At 41.9% G+C, this 22,295-nt stretch overlaps 1 protein-coding gene across 2 annotated transcripts in view; it reads right to left on the bottom strand.

The window, feature by feature from the left end:
* ATRN (attractin) overlaps positions 1–22,295 on the bottom strand; it is a 100,412-nt gene that overhangs the window by 9,460 nt on the left and 68,657 nt on the right. For both annotated transcript variants that reach the window (XM_012728267.1, XM_004687360.2), the window contains exons 19-25: positions 21,948–22,085; positions 21,009–21,102; positions 19,244–19,296; positions 17,924–18,018; positions 14,657–14,735; positions 12,745–12,902; positions 7,742–7,803 (exon numbers count right to left, since the gene is read on the bottom strand). In XM_012728267.1, the coding sequence (XP_012583721.1) occupies positions 7,742–7,803; positions 12,745–12,902; positions 14,657–14,735; positions 17,924–18,018; positions 19,244–19,296; positions 21,009–21,102; positions 21,948–22,085 (679 nt within the window). The remainder of the gene's footprint in view (positions 1–7,741; positions 7,804–12,744; positions 12,903–14,656; positions 14,736–17,923; positions 18,019–19,243; positions 19,297–21,008; positions 21,103–21,947; positions 22,086–22,295) is intronic.

Below are 22,295 nucleotides of genomic sequence, written 5' to 3'. Positions count from 1 at the left end.
AACTCTGCAGAGTCCTTTAGGACATTCTTCCCCTTACTTTACTTAACATACCTCACACTGATTTTTCTCATTCGAATCAAGGCCACACCACAATTCTCCTTTTACATCACATGCGCTGGCCTTCGGAGTGTCTGGGACTATCTGGGCGCCTTTCCTCCCTCAGCTGTTTCATGTAAATCTTTTGGACTCATTAATTTGCTGGGTGAAGGTATTTTCTTCCCCAAATTCATGAAAAGGCTTCGATTTTCTGCAAAAAGCTCATATTCCTAGTTCTAAACAGAATCCAGCGAAAAACCAAAGTTCTAGATACTTTGCCAGAGGTTCCACCTGTAAAAGGGCGACGCGATGAAAACACCATCTGTCCTCATTTACCACATGAGATTCCCTGGTGAAGACGCTCCCCTTTCATTCCCTTGGTGTCCCGTCTCCATGGCAGGATGACTAATGCTCTGTGGGCTGCTACCTGCAGTGGTCTCGCTCCAGCACACCTGCCCGCCCGGTGGCGCTGCTGAGTCAGCGTGCAGCCTCCGCCTCCCCAGAGCAGCGAGCCGCTGCAAAAGCCCCAGCCTCCTCCCTCAGGGAGCTCCGTGCCCGCGGCTCCCCATGATTCCGTGCTTCTCCTCAAGTCCTGTAGTTTCCACTCCTGTAGTTTCCACATGTATTTGAACATGGCAATGATTGGGCGCTGAAGGTGTGTGTGTGTTTCCAGGGCGTGAACAAGAGACAGACCCTGCTCTCACGAAGCTCAAATATTTGGTCTTAAATATTCTAAGTACCCTATGGTGATGGCACACGGGTGATTTGGTGATAGGAAGCCCACGGGGATTACAAATGAGATGGGGAAAGGCACAAAATGATGTAAAAATGAGCTGTTATATTATTTAAAAAAATGTAAGTACCGTGGTGAAAAATAATATGGCCCAAAGGAGAGACAAACAAGGGGAGGCCATTTAGTTTAGGGGTTCTGTGCAAAGATTTGTTGAAGGATGAATTGATACTGAGATGATTCTGACTGAGATGTGACCTGGCTCATTATATCCTGATTTAGGTGGGGGCGGAGGGGGGGAGGGTAACTGAGATAGAGCAACTTAGGTTATCAATTAAAAAGCACTAGTAAACAGACATGCAAAGGCAAGGACATAAAACTTTGGCTATCGAGAGGTCCTTCCTAAATTAAAATTCACAGTGGTCCATATACTACCGAAAGTACTTGGAAGTACCAACTTGAAACCTGTGAGAGATGCTATGTGCTCCATGCCCACAGGGTTTGGGTGCAAGCTGCTGGGGAATCTGAAAAGAAACCCCCACCCCCCAACCCCCCAGTACAGGATGCTGCCTAAATTCTCCCATTCTCCAGGCTGGGTCCACCCAGCTCTGCACTGCCAGTCTCTGGAGCCTCACCAAGTTTTATCACCTTCTTCCTTTTACTGTCACTGAAACATATGTCTGTGTTGCTGTGCTGTGGATTCCCCCTTCAGTAAATTCATACCATATGCACCTGGCTTTAGCAAATGCCTGAGTCCTACGTGATAGCTCTCTGAGTAGAAGTTAGCACTTAACGAGATCCGAGCCTGATCTAATAGTGTGGTACAACAACAAAAGTATTTGGTCTTTGTCCTGAGTTCTTGATACAGAGCTAAAAATCCATGAAATTTCCTGAGTGATAAGGGTATTTTCCCCACACTTCCCCTCCTGCAACCCCCTTCCCCCACCACAAATGTTTAAACCAGCTTTATCTGTAGTAACCCAACCTGAAAACAACTCAAATGTCCATCAAAAGCTGAATGTATAAACTCTGGCTTATGTTTACACAGAAAATTACTTGACATTAAAAAAGAATGAATCTTAAAAAAAAAATTTTAAACTGTATATTTACTAGTTGTTCTATCATGTTATTTATATAACACAGAGGGTATAATAATTAAAAAAAACAATCTCTGAGTCTGAATGAATGACTTTTTTTATAACAGCTAATTCAGGAGTCTTTTATATATTAGTAGTGGCTCCTGAGAAGAAGGGACCTTCAGGACAGGGGCTGGTTGATAGAAATGGACAGTCACATGATTAGACATTCAGACTTTTACCTACCCTAAGCCCTAAAGGGTAAGGGGCTGGTGATTTTATTAATCATGCCAATAATAAAACCTTAAAAAAAAGGTAAAATGAAGTTTGGGGAGCTTCTGGGCTTGTGAAGTTTGGGGGAGCACACTGATATACTGGCAGGGAGAAATTGCTTTAAAGAAATGAAGTGATTCTTCACATGTTAACCATAGAACACAGACTAGAAAGCAAATTATAGAACATGTAAGGAGGAAGTCCATTTTACAAAGCAAAAATAATAAAATATATATGAAAAAACATATATATATATATATATATATATGTATATATATAATAAAATATATATGAATATATATAATATATATATAATAAAATATATATGAAAAAACATATATATATATATATATACAGAGAAAATACTTTAGAAACATGAGCAACAAAATGTTAACAGTGGTAGCTACTAAAGAGATATTAAGATTAGGATAAATTTTTATTTTTTATTTTTACACTGTTTGACTTTTCACTATGAATATAAATTACTTTTGGTATCTACTAAGGATTTCTGTTTTTATACTGACTTGCTACTCTAAAAGGTCTAAATGAATAAAAGTTTTGCTTTAAAATGTTCAGTTTTATTTCGTCCTATCTTTTTATGTTGCCCTATAAATTCTTCTCTTTATATTAGCATCTCATCATTCATTGTCCAACAGAAATTTAATGAAACCACTTATAATTTAAATGCTGTAGTAACCACATTAAAAATGTAAACAGAAATAATGCAGTTAATTTTAATAATGTATTTTTATTTACCCCAAGAGAGCCAAATCATTTGAAAAGGTGACCAAAACACAAAATTTAAGGTATTTTACATTTTTATTTCCTCCTAGTTCTTTAAAATCCAGTGTGTATTTTATAGTTATAAGCACATCTCAGCTGACCCCTACATTTAACAGGAAATATTATTCTACCTATATTTAGCATTCATCAAATTCGCATCTCAGCACATGTCACATAACTATTTGATAACTGATCATCAGTTTTTCTACTATGCGTAAGTTGGTTATGATTAAATACAACGAAAAACTCAGTGTCTCCGCGAAAGCAGCTACACTGTAAGCACAATGAGACAGTCACTAGCACTATTAAGTCTACACAGAGCTTTTAGATTCTTATCTGCACTATTTGTTTTTTGTTTGTTACTATTTATTTTCATTTAATTTTTCATCACTTGAATTTAAGTCTGGGGGGGGTGAAAAAAATAAGTCTTTAAAGCCGACACAAATTTGAACCTTTTAAACTTGGTCTGCTCCCTGATTATGTGTTACGTGCCCTGGCCAATCTGACTTCGTGCCACTGCCACATAAGATGGGTGCATTTGAGGGCTCATGGGCAGTCTACTATCTCTGCCTCCCCACCCCCCATTTTTGATTTTTGGCCATTTTTTCAAGATCTAGATACAATGCAATATTGAAAATTTATTTATTTTTTAAAGAATTATTTATTAAAGAATTATTCCTTCACTGTAAGATTCTTACTTATTTATTTTTGTGTAGAAGAACTAAGGTGTAGGCCAGAGGTGCCAGGGGGTGAGGAGAGGGTGAGAGGATTCAGAGACAGAGTGGGGAGCAGAGCAGGCAGACTGACTGAAATGCACTGCTGAGGGGAGCAGTGGGTGAGACAGGAGAGATCTGCTGCATCGTATGTGGGTCAGCTCCCTGGCTGGGGATCGAACTCAGGCCTCAGTGGTGATATCACTAACACTTAACCTCTAAGCCACCAGGGAGGCCTGCAACGTGGAACATGCATCAAAATAACACAAACATATTTCATTCTGTGTCTGTCGATAAAATATAAAAATATAATTGATTCCCCCTACCCTGCCCTGAAATACCACATTTTTTTGATCTTCCTCTAGGGTTGGAGGGATGAAGCTAGTTGCTTCTAAGTGGAGATGTAACTTCCAGAAACTAAGTAAAGGCTACGCAAGATGCTGGGTCTCTCAATGATCTGGGGAAGAAAATGTGTGAGCAGCCAAAGTGAAGCATATATGTATACAAGTGAATGCTTCCTGGAAAAGGGCAAGCTAGTAATCTGACAGTCTCTGTCAGTCATCAGCTTACAGTGGGCAGAGTGGGCCCGGCAGGAAACGGATGAATCTTGACACGCAGCCTCTGCTCTCCAGCACCACTCTGGAAGGGATTTCTCAATTCAGGGTACAGGGGAGAGGAGGGCACCTGAGAGTTTTCTATGGGAAATAAAACTGATTTTTGTGATCATGGCATTTCCCCTGCCAGGTCAGTATAAAATCTCATCATTTTTGTGCCAGCCTCTAACTTACTGATAAAGAGCTGTGAATCATGGAACTGATTTTTTAATGCTGTGCATGTATCTAGAAACTTTGATAAACTTCACCTACTAATTGTAATACTTTATCTGTAGATTTTTTTTGCATTTATATTGATACAATCATGTAATGATTTCTTTCCTTCCAATGCTTATGCATTTTATTTATTTATTTTGTCTAGCTAGAACCTCTATCACAATGTTGTTCCCACAGTCAAAGGAAAAGCATCTCACCATGAATGAACGGTGGCTTGCTACTGGCTTATCAATGGTTCCTTTATCAGATTTAAAGACATTTCTTTCTATTTTTAGTTTTTAATAATTAATATTAAATTGCATCAAAAGTCTCCCCCACTGATTATGGTGATTATATTATTCTCTCCCTTTATCTCATTATTGTGAATTACACAATAATGGTTTTTCTGATGCTAAACCAGCCTTGCAGTTCCTGGAATACACACAACTGGTAGCCTGTTTAGATTAATGGTAGATTTTTGAGTCTTCATTCATGAATGAGACTGGTTCTAAATTCCTTTCTCATAATATGATCAGGTTGTGCTAATAACTTCATAAAATAAATTGGGAAGTATTTTTTCTTTTTTGGTCTCTAGGAAATTTAGCTAATATTGATAGTATTTCTTCCTTAGAAGGTTATGAGTTACCAATGAAGCAATTTGGACCTAGAGTTCATCTGGTGAGACAAGTTGATCTATTTTAAAAGTTATAGTATTATTCAAGTTTCCTACTTCTTCTTTGTCCATTTTAGTATATTGTATACAGTTTTTAGATTCTGAAAAATCAGGGCATACTATTTATTCCTTTTTCAAATTTATCTGCTTTAAAGGTACTCATAAAATACTCTTCTGAAGGAAGAAAATGTCTGAATGCCTGCAGGATTTGGAGTAATGCCCACTTTATTATTTCTGATATTATTTTTATGTTTGCTCTCTTTTCCTTGGTTATTCTTTCTAGAGATTTATCAATAGTATACTTATTCTTTTCAAAGATCCAACTTATAATTCTTTTAGTTCTCATTACTGTATTTTCTCCCATACCATTAATATTTGTTCTGTGTATATTCCTTCTACTTTCTTTAGTTAGCACTTCTTTTCCTAATTTATTGTGGAGTGCTTTTTTCTTTTCCAACAGAGACGTCTATAAACCATTAGCTTCCTAAAATTAGCTTCAGTATGCATTAGCAGCACACTAAAATTACCTGGAGAGTTTTTGAATGCTTGACTCCATCCCCAGAGTTTCTAATATAACTAGTTTGGTATGTGGTTTGGCATCAGAAGCTTCCCAAGTAATTCTACTGTGTAGCTAAAGTTGATAGATTTTAAGGTAAGCCCTATAAGTATAAATTTAAATGCAACCCACAAGTTTTTAATATTTTCATTATTCAGTTCAAACTGTTTTTAAAAATTTGTTGTGATTTAACTTATATAGATTTTTTAAATGGGCAAATACAATGTATAACCTTAGAAATCAGGTGACTGGGGAAGACAGAGGCAGCTGTGCTTGATGGAAACATCTGAGTAGGGCACTGTTAACATTCTATCTCCAGTCCTGAGCAGCGGTTTCAGAAATGTGTTCCATGTATTATCTCACCAATTTGTGTTTCTTATTTTTTTTGTAATTTTCTATTAGAGTTCAATATAATCTTTTATAAGAGAAAAAACAGGTTGCATGCAAGGAGAAGGAATTATAATGGAATTAGCATTTTTAGTACTAGGAGCTAGAAGAAACAGCAAAATGCCTCCTAAATTCTAACACAAGCGATATCCTACCTAGAATTTTTAATCAAAAGCGAGGGCAAAATCAAGACCTTTACAAACAGTGAAGTTAACAGGAAAGTTGCCTCCCCTGTTCCTTTCCTCTGGAATCTCCTGGAAAACATGCCCCAATAAAAAAAGGGACTACACAGAGAAACAAAGTCATGAGAAACAGGAAACAGACTTCAGTGCCTTCAAGAGGAAGGCAAAAGAAATGGCCACAATGTCAGCCATGCTGCAGGCCTTGTGAATGGGTGTGGGAGAGGGTGGCAGGAGGGAGGTCTGGAGAGCCATCTCCAAGGGAAACTAAAACCCAAACACCTGCTAGTGATTGACCACACTGAGAGATGTTTTGGTGGTCAGAATACTGGGCTATATTGAGAGCAGCCACATAGAAAACCAAAGGATTAAAAGCAAAATATGACAAATACCATATTCAGGATAACCAAAGATTGACGATCTCCACCCCCTCTCCCCAAAATAAATGATAAAGGTCAACAGTAGCTCACCTAGCTAAGTTCAACTCAGCAGGAACCAGAGGTTTTTTGGTCACTGTGACTCTAAGGGGGCCAGGGACTTAGCGAGGCTGTGCCGGAACTCCGGCCAGCCGCAGGGAGGTGAGGATTTTGTATGCGCCTGCGACATGGAGGGCCCGTTGGGTGAAGTGTCAGAAGAGCTAAAACAAAGTCGGGGGACAACTGGGAAGGTGTGGGGCAGGATGCTGGGCTTCAGCCTGTAAGTACTCCCACACTTGTTATTTTCTTTTCTTTTTTTTTTTTTTTTTAAAGATTTATTTATTTGTACATACAGAACTGGGGTACAGGCCAGAGGCTCAGGGGCGGTGAGAGGCTTCACCAGAGACAGAGTGGGGAGCAGAGTGGGGAGCAGAACAGGCAGATCGAGGAAGTACACTGCCGAGGGGAGCAGTGGGCGGGTCAGGAGAGGTCTGCCACGCCATGTAGATCTCCTCCGGGGCAGGCGGGATTCGAACTCATGTGGAAGTGGCTTTAGCTTCTCAGTGCAGTGCTTTAACCCGCTGCGCCACCAGGGAGGGCCCACACTTGTTATTTTCAATTATGTACATGTGGTATTTCCATAAGAATGAAATTATAAAGGACAAACTCTATAAAAATAAAAGATTCCCAAGGGTCTAACAAATTACCTTTAGCTTTAAAACTCTGGGCAATCACCTGACTATCTGCAGAAGCAAGAGGAAGCATATCATGCAGCACACACCAGTAATCACCATTAATCATTAATCATCATTAATTAAATATCTTTTGACCACAAATTCTCCCCAGATGAAGAACCAAATTATCAACATTGTAGTGTGGGGTATGTGGAAAGCACAGGACAAAAGCAAAAGCCAGGACAAACCAAATGTCTTCGTTATAACAGACTAGCCCAAGTGCACAATCCTGCCACAGGCGCGGCTTGTCAGGGATCTAGAAAGTTAGTTTGGATGGCTGTGCAAACACAGGATTATTGTCTTTTTTGACTGCTAATTAATGGAATGAAGTGCCTGAATCAAAAGAACAAATATCATTTGTACAAGTAAAAATTACCTGAAAAAAGTCACGAAGAACTGTACCAGGTCCATAAAATTGCTGTGCTGGCTGAAGGCAATCTGTGGTAGAAAAACAAGTCACATGAGTGGGCAGGTCACAAGCAGCACCTTTACTCAGCTTCCTGGGTTCAAGGTCTGAGTGAAAGATAAACTCGAGCCCTTAACCCAACCAAGAGCAGTATTCCCAGGCTTCTCAACTCTCCCCCGGCTCCTGACATCAAGAAACTCAGCTTGCTACCTCCCTGGGCTTTCATCTGAATAAAACACTCTCCTGTTTGCTGCAAACTGCAATTCTTGAATCTACCGTGAGGGGAGTAGCTCATTTTGAACCGCTCATTCCTTTGACATTTATGTGTTCAGTATGCACTCGCTTCAAGATAATGTCCTTCCTAAAAGAAGAATATAAAATGTTGTTCATCAGATTCATCTCTGTCACCACTGACAGAAAGAGGCATTATCGGTGCACTGTTACCACCTCCAGGCAAGCAGGGATGCTGACTGAATGGCTGTCAAAGAAGTCAGGGGGTCCTGGCCGTGGCGGCCACTGGGGGAGGTTTGCCAGAGGCTGACCCACTGCAGCCACCTGCGGTGTTCCAAGAGTGAAAACAACCCCAGGACCAACCAACAGAGGAATGGATAAACAAAATACGGTATATCTATGCAAGGGAATAATACTCAGTCCTGAAATAACATGCTGAAATAGACTACATATGGATGAACCTTAAAAACATCACGTGAGTGATTTACATGAAGTGACCGGCACAGGCAGATCCTCAGAGACAACAAAGTCGACGGGCGGCTGGCAGGGGCTGGGGGCAGGGAGGAATGGGAAGGGACTGTTAATGGGGACCGGATTTCTTTTTGGGGTGATGAAAATATTCTAAAACTGATTGTGGTCATGGTCGCACAACTCTATGGACATACTAAAAAAAAAAAACCAAACCACCGAATTGTGTACTTTAAATGGCTGAACTGTATGACATGCGAATTCTATCTCAATAAAGTGGTTACTAAAAGAAGATATCCGAGTCAACACGTGTTTACACACCCTTTGCTCAGTATAGCAATCTGCTAGTGCCCACAAACACAGCTCTAACTAAATGAATGCCCAGTTCTCAATACAAATTCTATGTATTTGCCTTCACTTGTGAACACTAGCCTCTTATACAAACTAGCAGATGAAACACCCAGCACGGAGAGGCTTTAATATTAGTTCCACTTTACAATAACGACCTCTGTTGCAGAGGCAGTAGCAAGCCAGAGCCCAGCTCCGTGGTCCACCCTCCCACCGCACAGGGCCTGCAGTCTGTGCTCTGTCTCAGACACCTCCCCTCCCAAACGCCGGGTCTGCCTGAACCCGGGAGCCCCTATTACTGGAGAGAACACCTAGCATGGCTTTCTGGAAGCGGGGGCTGAGGGAGGGGTGTGCACCCACAGGAGAGACCAAACAGAAAACAGGCACATCTGGCCCCAACACACCCACTGTCCTCCCACACACAGGCCTTTTCAGTCCGAGTGGTGTTTTTAATTTTAAACTGCATCTACAAAGATTTTTATAGTTAGTTTCAAATTCCCTCAGTTAGCAGTTATAGGTTTTGATCTGTTCCTAATTATGGAAAAGAATCCTGGGGTCGGTTCAGAGTAGAGGAACTTGAGTTTAGCCTTACCGTTTCTAAAGCACCAGTGTTTACATGAATTTCTCAGTAGAGAATTAGATTTCCCCAGTTACTTTACTTTAAAATATGAGAATCAAAGACAAACAAGGCTTTTGCCTACCCTGAAAGTCAATTAAAATCTGGCTGACCAGCCTACGCTGCACTATTTAGATAACTCCCCTCTTCTCTTCCTTAGCACGCTGCCTTTTTCCTCAATTTGTCCCGTCTCTAAGAGGGCGACATCTAGAAAAGCCAAGGCTTTGAGGAAAAGCGAGCAGTAAAGAAAGGTGCAGCTCTCTGCTGAGGACACGACCACAGGGGCCCAGGAAGACGCAAGCTCAGCCCTGCCGAGGCACATCAGGCCCAGCCCCAAATGTAGGCAGAACCGCTGTCCACCAGGTCCGGTGGAGACTCGGAGAAGGCAGGCTGCCGGCGCCGCACTGTGCCGAACACCCAGGTCATTGACACCAAACAGCAAAGACACATTTCTGCAGAACTTACCTGCTGTTTCAAGAAAAGCTTGGCAAAGGAGGTGGTGAGCATGCCATCGTTTATTTTCACAAGTGCTCTTCAAGACAGCTTTCATAAATGGGTCTTACTCAAGGGAGGGACCCAGCCCAGGGCAAGAGGACCAAAGAACCAGGCGGAAGATCAACATCTCTTTGGTTCTTAAGCTTAAAATCAGTACTTTTTAAAAGTAAGTGTGGGGAAGAGATCCTCTAGAAGGAAATGCTCTAAAACCATGTCAGTGACTTTCGGAGGGTGGAGCAACAGGGTACTGGGAAGGAAAAAAACTGGACCTCGGCACTGGCAACAGCACAGCTATCTCCAGCACAAAGGCCTGTTTATGTGCACAGCCCTCTTTCCAGATGGAGAAAACGTCAGCAGCGTAAGTCAGGATTTTCACTAAGAATCTCAGGAACAGTTATCATTTTTCAGCTTTCACTATGAAGTTCAATCAGATTTGGACATAACAAAGCGTGTCGGTATAAAAGAATCACAACCGACAAGTCAACGGGTATATTCATTAGAACCCAAACCAAATACTATACAAGTGCATGCGCTCTACAACCTGATAGTGTTAGCAGTTACCGAACGGGAATTCTACTGACCAGGTCTAGCTCAGCCTCCTTGGGTCAGAGAAACCAGCTAAGTCCCTGCTAGCCCCACTCCAAAGGCCGTCTAATGGCAGAGAAAATTCTAGGATGTCTAACGAGATTTCCCACCATCTTGGGGTGTGTTCCCTTCTTCTTAAGTGTGGGTATGTGTGACCTCATCCCCAAAGCCCTTCTAAAAAGGGGGTAAAAGTGTGTAAGTGATACAACTTTGCATCCTCTCTAGTCTTGGTATTAGTTTTTATTTGTCATTCAGAGAGCATCTAGAGGTACTTCACTGTGGTTTTAATTTGCATTTCTTTCATGCCCTTTGATGCTGAACGCCTTTTCATGTGGTTATTTACCACGTATACCTCTGTAGCAGTAAAATGTCTCTTCATGTTTTTGTCCCTTTTTTAATTTGCCTGCTGTGTTTTAATGTTAAGTTTTGACAGTTTCCCATCTAGTCTAGATGCAGGGCTTTGTCAGAAACATGGCTTACCAGTATACAGCTGTCTTTTCATCTTTTTACCAGTGTCTTTCACAGAACAAAAGAATTTGGTTTTGATGTGATCCAATCAAATGATTTTTCTTTTTATGGATCATGTTTTTGTTGTCAAGTCTAACAATCTTTTGCCTTGCTCTTGGACACAGATTTTCTCAATTTTTCCCCCCTAAAAGCCTTACAGTTTCATATTTTACATCTTAAACTGTGGGTCACAGTTTAAGGAAGAAGACTTCTTTTTTTTTTTTTTTAAAGATTTATTTATTTCCTCATACAGAACTGGGGTTCAAGCCAGAGATGCGGTGGGTGAGAGGATTCACCAGAGACACAGTGGGGAGCAGAACAGGCAGATGGATGAAGTACACTGTTGAGGGGAGCAGCGGGTGGGTCAGGAGAGGTCTGCCACGCCATGTGGGTCACCTCCGGGGTAGGGATCAAACTCATGTGAAAGTGGCTTTAGCTTTTCAGTGCTAAACCCGCTTTAACCCGCTGCGCCACCAGGAAGGGCCAGGAAGAAGACTTCTTAAAAAGACTGGCCAGAGGAACAGGGGACGAAAGGAGATGGAAGTCAGTGACTCCACCCAGGCAATGAGGAGAAGAGAAAGAAGAATTCAGCCACTGGGCTGGTTCAGGATGTGGTGGGGTTGATGGAAACAGAAGCAGGGAGTGTGGTCAATGCTATAAGGAAACTGGGAAAGGAGGGAAACAGAGTGTGTCTAAGAGCAAAGAGTGGAGCAACTTAAATGATGAACAAATCTACAGACTATCTAGACAGAAAAAGGAAAGAGAATCGTGAGAAAAAAATCTGTCCTTCATATTCTAGAAAGGACCAGATTGATTGTTCTTTAGCCACAGCCCCAAGACATGAACATAAAACCACTAGCATTGGATTTCAAACCTTCCTATGTGCTCAATGACAACTTCCTTTACTGATCATGCTACTGAAAACTGGCAAATGGCCACAGCCCCAGTCTTGACTGTGTTTCCATAGCTGGGGGTGAGCCAGTTCCGAAAAGAGCACACATTCCGATTTCCACATTTACCTAAAATGAAGGGGGGTTAAAAGAAAACCGCACTGGTTTAAGGCAAGTTCCTTGAGGACACAGTGGTGGATGACCAGAAAGGGCAAAAGGAGCAGGCTGGTGATGGTAGTCGCGGCCCGGCAATGCGGGCGCCTGGCTCTACGCTTGCAGATCCCCGTGCGCGGAGCACCGGAGACTCGGAGAGGCTGAGTGGCTGGTCTGAGAGTGAGCAAGTCAGGACTGAGATCCAGCCAGACCGCGGGACTCCGCTCTTCAATGGGTGGAGCACTGCCTCTCCCGCTTTCCCTCTTCTCCTAATGCTACTTGCAGCTCTGGGATCTTTTCACAGAGCACTGTCCACCTACGGTGCACTGTTTACATATGCGTTTGTTTCACTTATATCCACTTGACTCATTTCAGAATTCAAGCTGTGTGCAGATCAAGAGATTTTTATGCGGCAAGTGCTCATTGAAGAGATGCATAGAGGTGTAATGACTAAATTTGTTAAATGCTAACTGGCTTTCAAGAATGTTTGTAAATTTCCTTTCTAGGTGAATCAAGCCATCCCCACTCAACCTTCTTTAAGGTGTGTATGTGCCACAGATGTCACAAAGGCAAGGGAACTGTCACTCTTATTCACCCCAAGTTCCAAATCAGTGCATGTAGCCTTCATGGAAAGAGATTACACCATTTTTGTAGGTGAGAGACCAAAAACCACTTCTTACCTGAATTTTGATGGGCCAAGTGAAATTACTGACATAAACAAAGAAAGTGATATTTGGGTGGTTGCGAAAATCAAACTTCTCATTAGAGAAGCTGTCTTTGTACTCCTTAATGTTGGTTTTTGAAACAACAGGCATTTCTTCTCCAGCTTGGGTTCCAGCTGTTAGGAAGAAAAAAAAAATGAACTTGAAAAAAAAATTTTTTTAAAGATAGAATCTGCCCCTGTTAGTAATAATAATAATAATAATAGTCACTCAACCTTCTAGTGTTCCAGCAACAGTCTTAAAAGCTCAATTTCATTTACTACTAACAACAACCTTATTATCATCCTCATTTACAGATTAGGAAACTAAAGTTCAGACAAATTAAGTCCTATGACTCAAGTTACACAGCCACCAAGAAGTATAATTAGGATTTGAAGCCGGGCAAGCTAACCCACAAGCCTATGCCCATACAGTAGTTTTACTGGGGATTCTAGCAGCCCTCACCCCCTATGGAAACAGGCTATATATGGCCATGAAAGCTCAGAAAACACTAGAATCTTATTAACAAGCAATGGCATTCACACTGCCCACAACTCTTCAAGTACTCTGCACGGCTGAGTGCTCAAGGAGAAAGTCATTGCAAACCATTCACTTTCTGCAGACAAAGGCTCTGATAATTTGGACTTTTTCTTTCTTTCTTTTTTAAATTTATTTACGAATACAAGAACTGGGGTATAAGCTATAGGTGTGTGGGGGGGGTGAAAGGATTCACCAGAGTGGGGAGCAGAACAGGTGGATCTACTGAAATACACTATTGAGGGGAGCAGCAGGAGAGACAGGAGAGGTCTGCTGTGCCTTATGGGTTAACTCCCTTGTGTGTGTGTGTGTGTGTGAGTGTGTGCATGCAGGAGAGATTGAGGATAGAACTCAAGCCACAGGGTCTGGCTATAGCTTGATAGCTATATAGCTTGAGACTTTAACCCCTGCACCACCAAGGAGGCCCTGGACTTTGCTTAAACTACTACCTTGCTTATCTTTGTCACTGTAAGTTTCTGACTTTTTCTGAATTTTATACAATATTTTTTAAGATATGATAAATATAAAGTGATGTACAAAATTGGTGTTTTTATTTTGCTTCAATCTAACAGGTTGTGTTTTGACCAAATAACCAGTATCTCAATAGTAGTCATGATGACAAAACAGTTACCATGTCATGAGTTTCAAGCACTACATTGAGCACCTCCTTTATCACTGAATTTTCACAACATTCTACATGAGTAGGTGTTTTTATTATCCCAGTTTTAAGGACTGACTCAGAAAGCACAGTACTAGTAAGCAATAGGCAGAATTCAAATTGACCTACATTCCTCACCATTATATCAGTCCCAGCCTTTATTTCTCTAGTAGATTTTCTGCCCATTGGGCCTTCTTTAAAGAATCATAGGAAGATAAACAAGATAACAAAAACTGCTCTGAGAGTTTGATTTGAATCCCAGAGCATGTTTACTTCCTTGTGCCTACATTCCTACCCTATTAAAAATGTCTCTGTTTTTTGAAACAGAGTCATCCGAACTTTCCCCTTCTGCAGCTGGACTGGGGATGCTGCAGGGGCCCCAGAGGGCACTGGGACACCGGCAGCAGAGGTGGCAGCAGAGCAGGGGCCGCGAGCACTTCGAGGCTGATGGCACAGCAGACTCCGGCAGGCGTGACCCAATCCGTGCCACCCCGCTGCTGTTATCTTCTATGTAAGATGAATCGCCCACAGGTCTAGAGGAGGGTTTGACCATTTGCTAAGGTGACTTCCAGCTGGTGAGGCGAAGTGGATGTCAAACCCATCTGCCAGTCTTCCAAACACCCTTTCTCAACTCCTATAACACATTTCTCAATCTACTACCTCCACTCAGGTTATCTTCTCTAGTTATGTTTTTACCTGAGAAGCTGGCAGCCCATGTGATGTTGAGGTTGAAGTTTTTGGAGGCATTGATGAACATGTCCAAATCCCTGTTTTGCTAATGAGAAGGGCAAATAAATGGAAAATTAATTGTAAGTTTCCAGACTTTACAAGAAAGCAGAAATAAAATCTTACTACTCTCAATTTAACTTACAAAACAGATATTTCACAATCCCTTAAGAAAAACACATCTCTAGAAGAGTCTGTCAAATTACTAATTTTTCTTAACGTAAGTCCTGTACTCCAAATAATTTCCCTCCCATAAAAGTGAATGGGATTTAATGCTTCATTAAACACTGAACTCCATGAAAAAATAGCTCTTCCCCAGAGCACCACACCTTCCATCTTGTGATCTACATTAGGGGGTCAGCCTCCTAAGGACCCTCTGGGTAGTGGTTTTCAAATTTCAGGGGTAAAACACCTGATCAAGTGCCCTAATTTATATTCAACTACATGGTAAACCTACGTACTTCTGATCACATAGATTATACATGCTGCAAAGTTCCCCAAAAGGGAATTTTTTAAAAAAGAAAACATATAAAACTGAAATAAACAATCTGATTTACCACTGAGAGATCCAGCAATCTGAAGAGGTAATTTAATTATTTTTGATTCTTGGTCTTATTGATTAAAAGTGCATTCTTAGAAAGAAGTGCCCTGAAGCCCATGTGGGGTAAAACATAATACTAAATTTTGGCTTTGATTGAAATTTGGCTCATCTCATTCTTGAGGCTGAAAGAATTATTCTTTTGAATGAATCCAGAGGTGTTTTTACAGTGTACAAATGGAACTAATCCCGCTGAAATTCTTCATTTTGAATTAAGAACTGTTAGAAAATTAAGATTTTTAAGGGTATTTTGATAGCACAAAATCACAACCATGGAGACAGGGTCAAAGAGCCACTGTCAAAATGTGTCTCCAAGCTAGCTTCTCCTGTAGCAGTTACTGTCATGTTACTGAAAAAACTCAACTTCCTTTTGGAGGAACAGCTCAAATGTTTATTTATTTTTAATATTTGTTGGCAGCACACTACCAACAATTATTTCTTTCCAGAGAAAGGATCAAGTGCTTTTTATAAAGGACAAAAGATATATGTACTGGATAACTCTATTAAATATCCTATCACAAGATAACAAGGAAACCCCAGAAAGACCAAAGACGTGATGTGATGGCCACTCCCCATTTCATGAAGAGGTATTACAGAAGCCACCATGTTTATTTAAAGTAAAATGAGCAACGCCAGCTATGTCCTGAAAGGTTGATCACACCAATCACTTGCTTACGAATAAGGAGGTAAATAAATTCCAAGTGTGGCTTTTCCTACAGCCTTTACAAAAAAAATTCCATTCAACAGTCACTCAAATGATATGTCTACAGTTTTTCCATGACTCACTTTCACTGGAAGTCATTTTCTATTTGTACTTAAAAACTACTGACTCAAGAGACTATCTCAAGGATATCGTTTTTTGTTTTTTTTTTTTTTAAAGATTTATTTATTTGTGCATACAAGAACTGGGGTACAGGCCAGAGGCTCAGGGGCGGCAAGAAGCTTCACCAGAGACAGGGAGCAGTGGGCGGGTCAGGAGAGGTCTGCCACACCATGTGGTCACCTCTGGGGCAGGCGGGGATCGAACTCATGCTGAAGTGGCTTTAGCTTCTCAGTACTGTGCTTTAACCCGCTGCACCACCAGAGAGGGCCAGATATCGTTTATTTTTATCACTGAATATAAAAAATTATATTTTTATCACTGAGTATAAAAAATTATTCTTACTTTTATTTAATTGTAAACAAGTCATACTGTGGACTTTGTTCTATTGATTCATTTATTTTTTAGTTTGGCAACATTTGCTGATAACATTTGTTAACAGAAGAATATTTTGTCACTTTGACTCACTGCCATGTTGTTTTCTGTATATTATTCGTCATACTTATCGTCAATATGTCAGCCAGAAATAATTGCACTATTAAGATTTCTATTGGAAAGTTTAGTCTACTGCCACTGATAAAGAATCCATCTTTGCCATCAGCTGTTACCGAGTGGTATAAAGATGCCAACACAGCACTGTACCAGGAGTTTTGTAATGGTAAATGGCATTATGTGGGCTGGCAAGAAATAAACCTCCAAGGAGGCTCCTAAATAATTTGTCAAGTTTAGTAAAACTTCACTATGTATTGGAGTGGGCACTGAATGAGCTATTTCCCTGTCCTTTGTATTCTAGAAGCTATACTTTTATTCATTTAATTTTACTTTTCAGCAGCACATGGTATGTTTATTGAGGAAAGGGAAAAAAGGAACAAGAGACACCCGCAGAGACACGGACGGGCAGTCTTGGATGAAAAGAACTGCTGGAGCTTCATGAAATCTACAGTGTTGGCGCCCTTCTACCACTACGTCACACCTTATGGCAAGATGGGGTTACCATGAATGAGGGTAGGTGAAACATAAGTAGAGATCCTAATAATTTCAATTATTTCTGGATGACTTCTTGTTGGACCTGCCTAAAGGTTCGCTGTTTTTAACCTTCTAATGAGGCTAAGAACTTGTTCCAGAAGTGTCACCTTTGACACCTTTTTTGAAGTATTAATTTCAGTCCACAATTTTTTGGGGGGGCTGGTCCATTAGGCCTCTGGTTCATCTTGAGAGAACAAACCTGGGCTCACCCACCTAGCTCTCTGACAGGAAAACCCCGCTGCCGTCTCTCCTAATGTGCAGACCAAGTAAGTGTGCAGTCAATGCCTGTCTGTATTAGATCCTGGTAACTTTTTCTTTAAAATATTTGTTTGCTTGTTTGTTTATGCATGCATGCATGCATACCTGGGGTAGAGGCTACAGGTTTAGGGGCTGTGAGAGGACTCACCAGAGACAGAGTGGGGAGCAGAACAGGCAGACAGACTGAAACAAACTGCCAAGGGGAGCAGCGGGCAAGATAGGAGAGGTCTGCTGCGCCATGTGGGTCACCTCCCTGGCCGGGGATTGAACTTGTGCTGAAGTGGCTGCAGCTAGCTATGTGGTGCTGCCCTTTAATCAGTTGCACCACCAGGGAGGGCCCAGATCCTGATAAATCTTAATGACACCATTCTTGTCTTTGAGATGGAAAGGGGAGAAAATTTACGTTCTAACATTTCTTTCTTGCACCTCTAAATATCACTCTCTGAGACCACTTCTGAGGCCGTGCTTCCACAGATATGGCCAAGACAAAGATCCAACAAAATCAAAACAAAATAAGGAGACAAAATAATCTTACTTCATCAGGTGTAGCCACAAAATTGATGGCTGTATAATAGCGGTCATCTTCCTGGGAGAGGCTAAAGGTGAACTGATAGTCAATAAGTAGAGTGTCTATGAAAAGAAATAAACGTCTATTAAAGAACTGAAACAAAACAAAAAGATCAGGTCTATAGCAATACAGACTTACTTGCTTAAATTCAAATAGCCAGAGAAGCACTTTTGGCTCATCAATACCTGGAGATTGGGACATTTTCCCAAGATTATTAAGCCTGCGGGCTATCATTTTATGTGGGTTAACTCACTAAAATCTTCTTCTATCATGACCACAATTGAGGCTACCTCACCTAACAAATATTATTTGAACATTACTACCTGCTAGGGTTTGCTTCAGTGTACAAAGCTGTAAATTAATGGTATATGACTCCAGAGAAAAATGATTCGTTTCATTTCCAGGGCAAGGAATATGTGTCTTGGTTATCTTATTTTAGAAAGCAAGGAAGTTTTCAAAGACAAATGTGAGACAGCAAAAGAACACAGCCTGGAAGAGAGCCTACTGGCCAAGGATGATACAATTTAATTCAAAACCATAACGAGGCTATACTGCACACCCACCGTGACCATTAAAAAAAAAACGAAAATCATGAGTGCTGGTGGGGATGCAGAGAAACTGAAACCTTTGTGCACTGCTGGCAGGAATTAAAACGGTGCAGCCACTGTGAAAAACGGTATGGTGGTTCCTCAAAAAATTAAAAACAGGATCTAGCTGTAATGTGACCCAGCAATGCTATCTAGCCGAAAGAACCAGGAGCAGGAGCCTGAAGAGATACTTGGGTCCCTATGTCACAGCAGCCAAACAGACACAGCTATTATTTCCCACAGCCAGGTGGGAGCAACACAGGTGTCCACAGGCAGATGAATGACAAACAAAACGTGGCATTACAGGCAGTGGAGTATTATTCAGCCTTAAAAAGGAAGGAAAGTGACACGTGCTTCCACGTGGCCGCAGCGAGGGCACTGAGCACCAGTGGGGTGAATCAGCCACAAAAGAACAAATACTGTCTGACTCTACATCAGCAGGTGCACAGAACAGTCAAATTCCAGGACAGAGAGAGACAGAAAAAAGGTGGTTGCCAGGGGCTGGGGGAAGAGAGAAATGAGCAGTGTCTGGTACGTTTATTTTAACTGTGGAAGAAACCACCACACGTTTTCCAGAGTGGGTAAACCATTTGAGGTTCCCACAAAGAATGTCAAAGGTTCCTGTTTCTCCACATCATTGTTCAAACTTGGTATTGGTTTTTACTCAAGACAGATAGATAAGAATTGCAAAAACACTTACAATAACATGTTCCTTTGAGAGGGTTTCCTTGGTATCGATTTTCTACCTCACATCTAGGGGGAAAAAAATAAAGATTATTTTCTATTACCAGTTACTAGTCAAAACAGAATCTACATTCATTTACTATCACGGAGATTCCTTTATGTAAGCTACAAATAGTTCTGAGTCAGTGTTTTACATTTTTCACAGTAATCACATCACGTGGAAAATGAGTTTGCATCCATTTTCAATGATGACTGCCCCGAAGCTTATACCACTGATAATGCCAAATAAATTATTGATAAATATTTGCCAAAATACACAAGATAAATCCAAGTAGGATCAATCTAGACCCTTCTTAATACCATGAAAAACACATTTTCACTTTTGCAAGAAGTGCAATTAAAACCTTTTTCAAACACTCATTCACTTCTGAATCCTATTCTCCCGGGATAATCTGAGCCTGCCCTTTAAAAACAAGTTATGAGAAGGCTGAACACCAATTATCACTCTTTTTTTAAACTCTTGAACCATCTCACCAATTTTTTTTTTGGGAAAGTGCTAATCAAAAAGAATGACTAACTCCCCCACAGATTTCAGCAAAACACAGCCTCCTTCTTCACAAAGGTAGTTAAGTAGCTGCAGCAGCTATGATGTATGGGGACAGGTGGGGCAAACTTGGGTTAAGCACTTTTCCCAGGTAAATTTATTCAGGAATATTGTGATGGTTGGCACTTGCTTATTTCTAAACTCTCTTGAGGAAAAAAATCTTTCACTAGAACTATTCTTCATTTCTTTATTATAGACCACATCTGACTAATTGCTCTGTTACACTTCTCTGTTTGAAGGAGCCACTTTCAAATATTAAATTAGATTAGCTTTGCTTCATGGACTGGCTTTATGGCAGTATGAAACTCTCACTCTGGCATAAGCGATAAAATGTAGCCAGGGCAATTCCCTCCTGAACACCCGCCAACATCTCAATCACTCGTGACACTACTGCTAGCGTCTTCAAGAAAAACAGAGCTGATCCATGATGTATCTGCTCTGTCAGCTCAGTGTTTTGCTATTACTCAACATTTCTTTCAAGTCTCTTCCCCAGAGAACCTGTAAAGCTGCAGCATGTATTCGTGAGGTGAGGCACACAGATGCATGTTAACTGGGCACAGTCTCTCTTTAACTCACTAGGGCACTAAAAACAACTCCTACTAGGCCCACTATCCACACGTGGGGAAATGAGGCTTTGCACAATCAAGGGGTTTGCTTTAGAGGACCCTGCTGCTCAGTGGCGGCATCGCTATTGCTGAAACTCCAAGTCTGCCTAATGCTGTCTGTATCCTTATGGCCAGCGAGGACCCTGTCTTCCCTGGAAAGTATCTGACACACCACACCAAGGAAAGTGCTTGGCCAGGGAGGGACACTGAAGGTGAAAGGGTCATCCCAACTATCAGACAACCAAAATGCCAAACAAATACTACCCTGGAATACATCAGCTTTTCCAAACCTCAGGAAAGGGTGCAGTGTTTTCATTTTGTCTCCTGATGTGACAAAAATCAAGTCACTGCTCAAGTTGAAAGACTAATACAAGTCAGCAAGCCAGGGCACCTCAGAGTCACTTAAACAGATGAATCAATATGCAATTCTTCAGAACTCAGGGCAGTGAGACATGGGGAAGGGGGTGGCTGTGTAGGGTCAGCGCCTCTTGGTGCTCCCTGGTGGCTCAGACCCTGCTAACCTGGCTGCCTATCACTTAGCCTGTGGCAGGGGCTCAAGACTGGGTACTCACAGCTGGCACTCGTCCCCCTTGACGCCCTTGGTGGTGCAGAAGCACTTGCCCGTGTTGGTGTTGCACAGGGACGCGTGCCCGTTGCACTTGCAGGCTGGGGAGAAGAAGAGGGATGCGGGTCACCATGGGTTTCAAAGCTTACCATCAGACTTGTCTAAAATTAACAGTTACCTGGATCGGATTCACCAGGGAAGAGGATGAAAAGAAAAGCATTAAGTGGGTAAGAGTTGTGATTTTCAGCTAACCAGTCACCCCAAGCAAAGTAAAGGTGACAATGAAGGACTGAAAGTCAGGTGACAGGAGGAACGAGGGGGCTCCCACTGCCGTCCTAAGTAACACTGTTTGGCTGCTTCTCAATGCACGATTCTCTCACTCGCGCATAAACATTTATGAAGCATTTCCTCTGTGCCAGGCGTGGGGTGTGGGGACCCAAAGTCTTTGCTCCTGTGGAGACTCCCTGAGCAATGCTTGCGCTCTGAGGGGATCTGGCTGCACCCCACTTTTCCACTTCTGCTCCCCTCCCCTACCCTGGACTCTTGCGTCTCAGAAGGCTTTTATGGACCCTGAGACGCAAGAGTCTTTCATTTGGAGTGCCCTCAACAGTGAGCCACTCCCCCAGCGGTGCCAATCCATCACCCACGGTGCCATCCCAGGCGGGACAATGGGTGGGAAGAGGCTTCCAGTTTAAGCCTCTTGCTTGTATCATCACACTAAGCGACAAAAGGCTCCCTTCACTGGTTTCCAGCTTGCTGCTTTAACTGGCTACTCTGACATTTGGTGGCTCTGCTTATTCCCTCTCTGCTCAGCCGGCTCCTGACAAGTATGACTGATGAAATGTTGTCTCTAAAACCAAGTGGCTTTATACCACCTAGACAGTGAAGTCTGAGGAAGCTCCGTGGCAGCCATGTGCAGTGAGGAGGCCTGACGGACTGGACTTACGCTGACATTTCCCTCCGTTGGTAGGGTCGCCATAGAAGCCGGAGATGCAGGTCTCACAGTGTTTGCCCGTGGTCAGGTTCTCACACTTCTCGCAGATGCTCTGGTTCACGCATTTGCTGTGGCCGTTGCACTGGCAAGCTGGAAGGAAGAGAACGTTGAGGGGACTGTTGCATGGAGTTAAGCTGGACAAGGTTTACTTGCTATCATCTGTTTAAATCCCTGTTGTCACAAAATACAAAACCATCAAAACCGGCCTACTAAAAACTAGTTTGAGAAATAGGATCACAGCGGCAAAAATGAGTTACGCCAGGGAAGTCAGAAATAGATCAGCAAATTGGAAACCCAGCC

This window comes from Condylura cristata, unplaced genomic scaffold, assembly GCF_000260355.1.
Source record: "Condylura cristata isolate star-nosed mole 26May11 unplaced genomic scaffold, ConCri1.0 scaffold00022, whole genome shotgun sequence".
NCBI lineage: Eukaryota > Metazoa > Chordata > Mammalia > Eulipotyphla > Talpidae > Condylura > Condylura cristata.
Note: the sequence above shows the minus strand (reverse complement) of the source record. Positions and strands in the feature narration are given on the sequence as shown.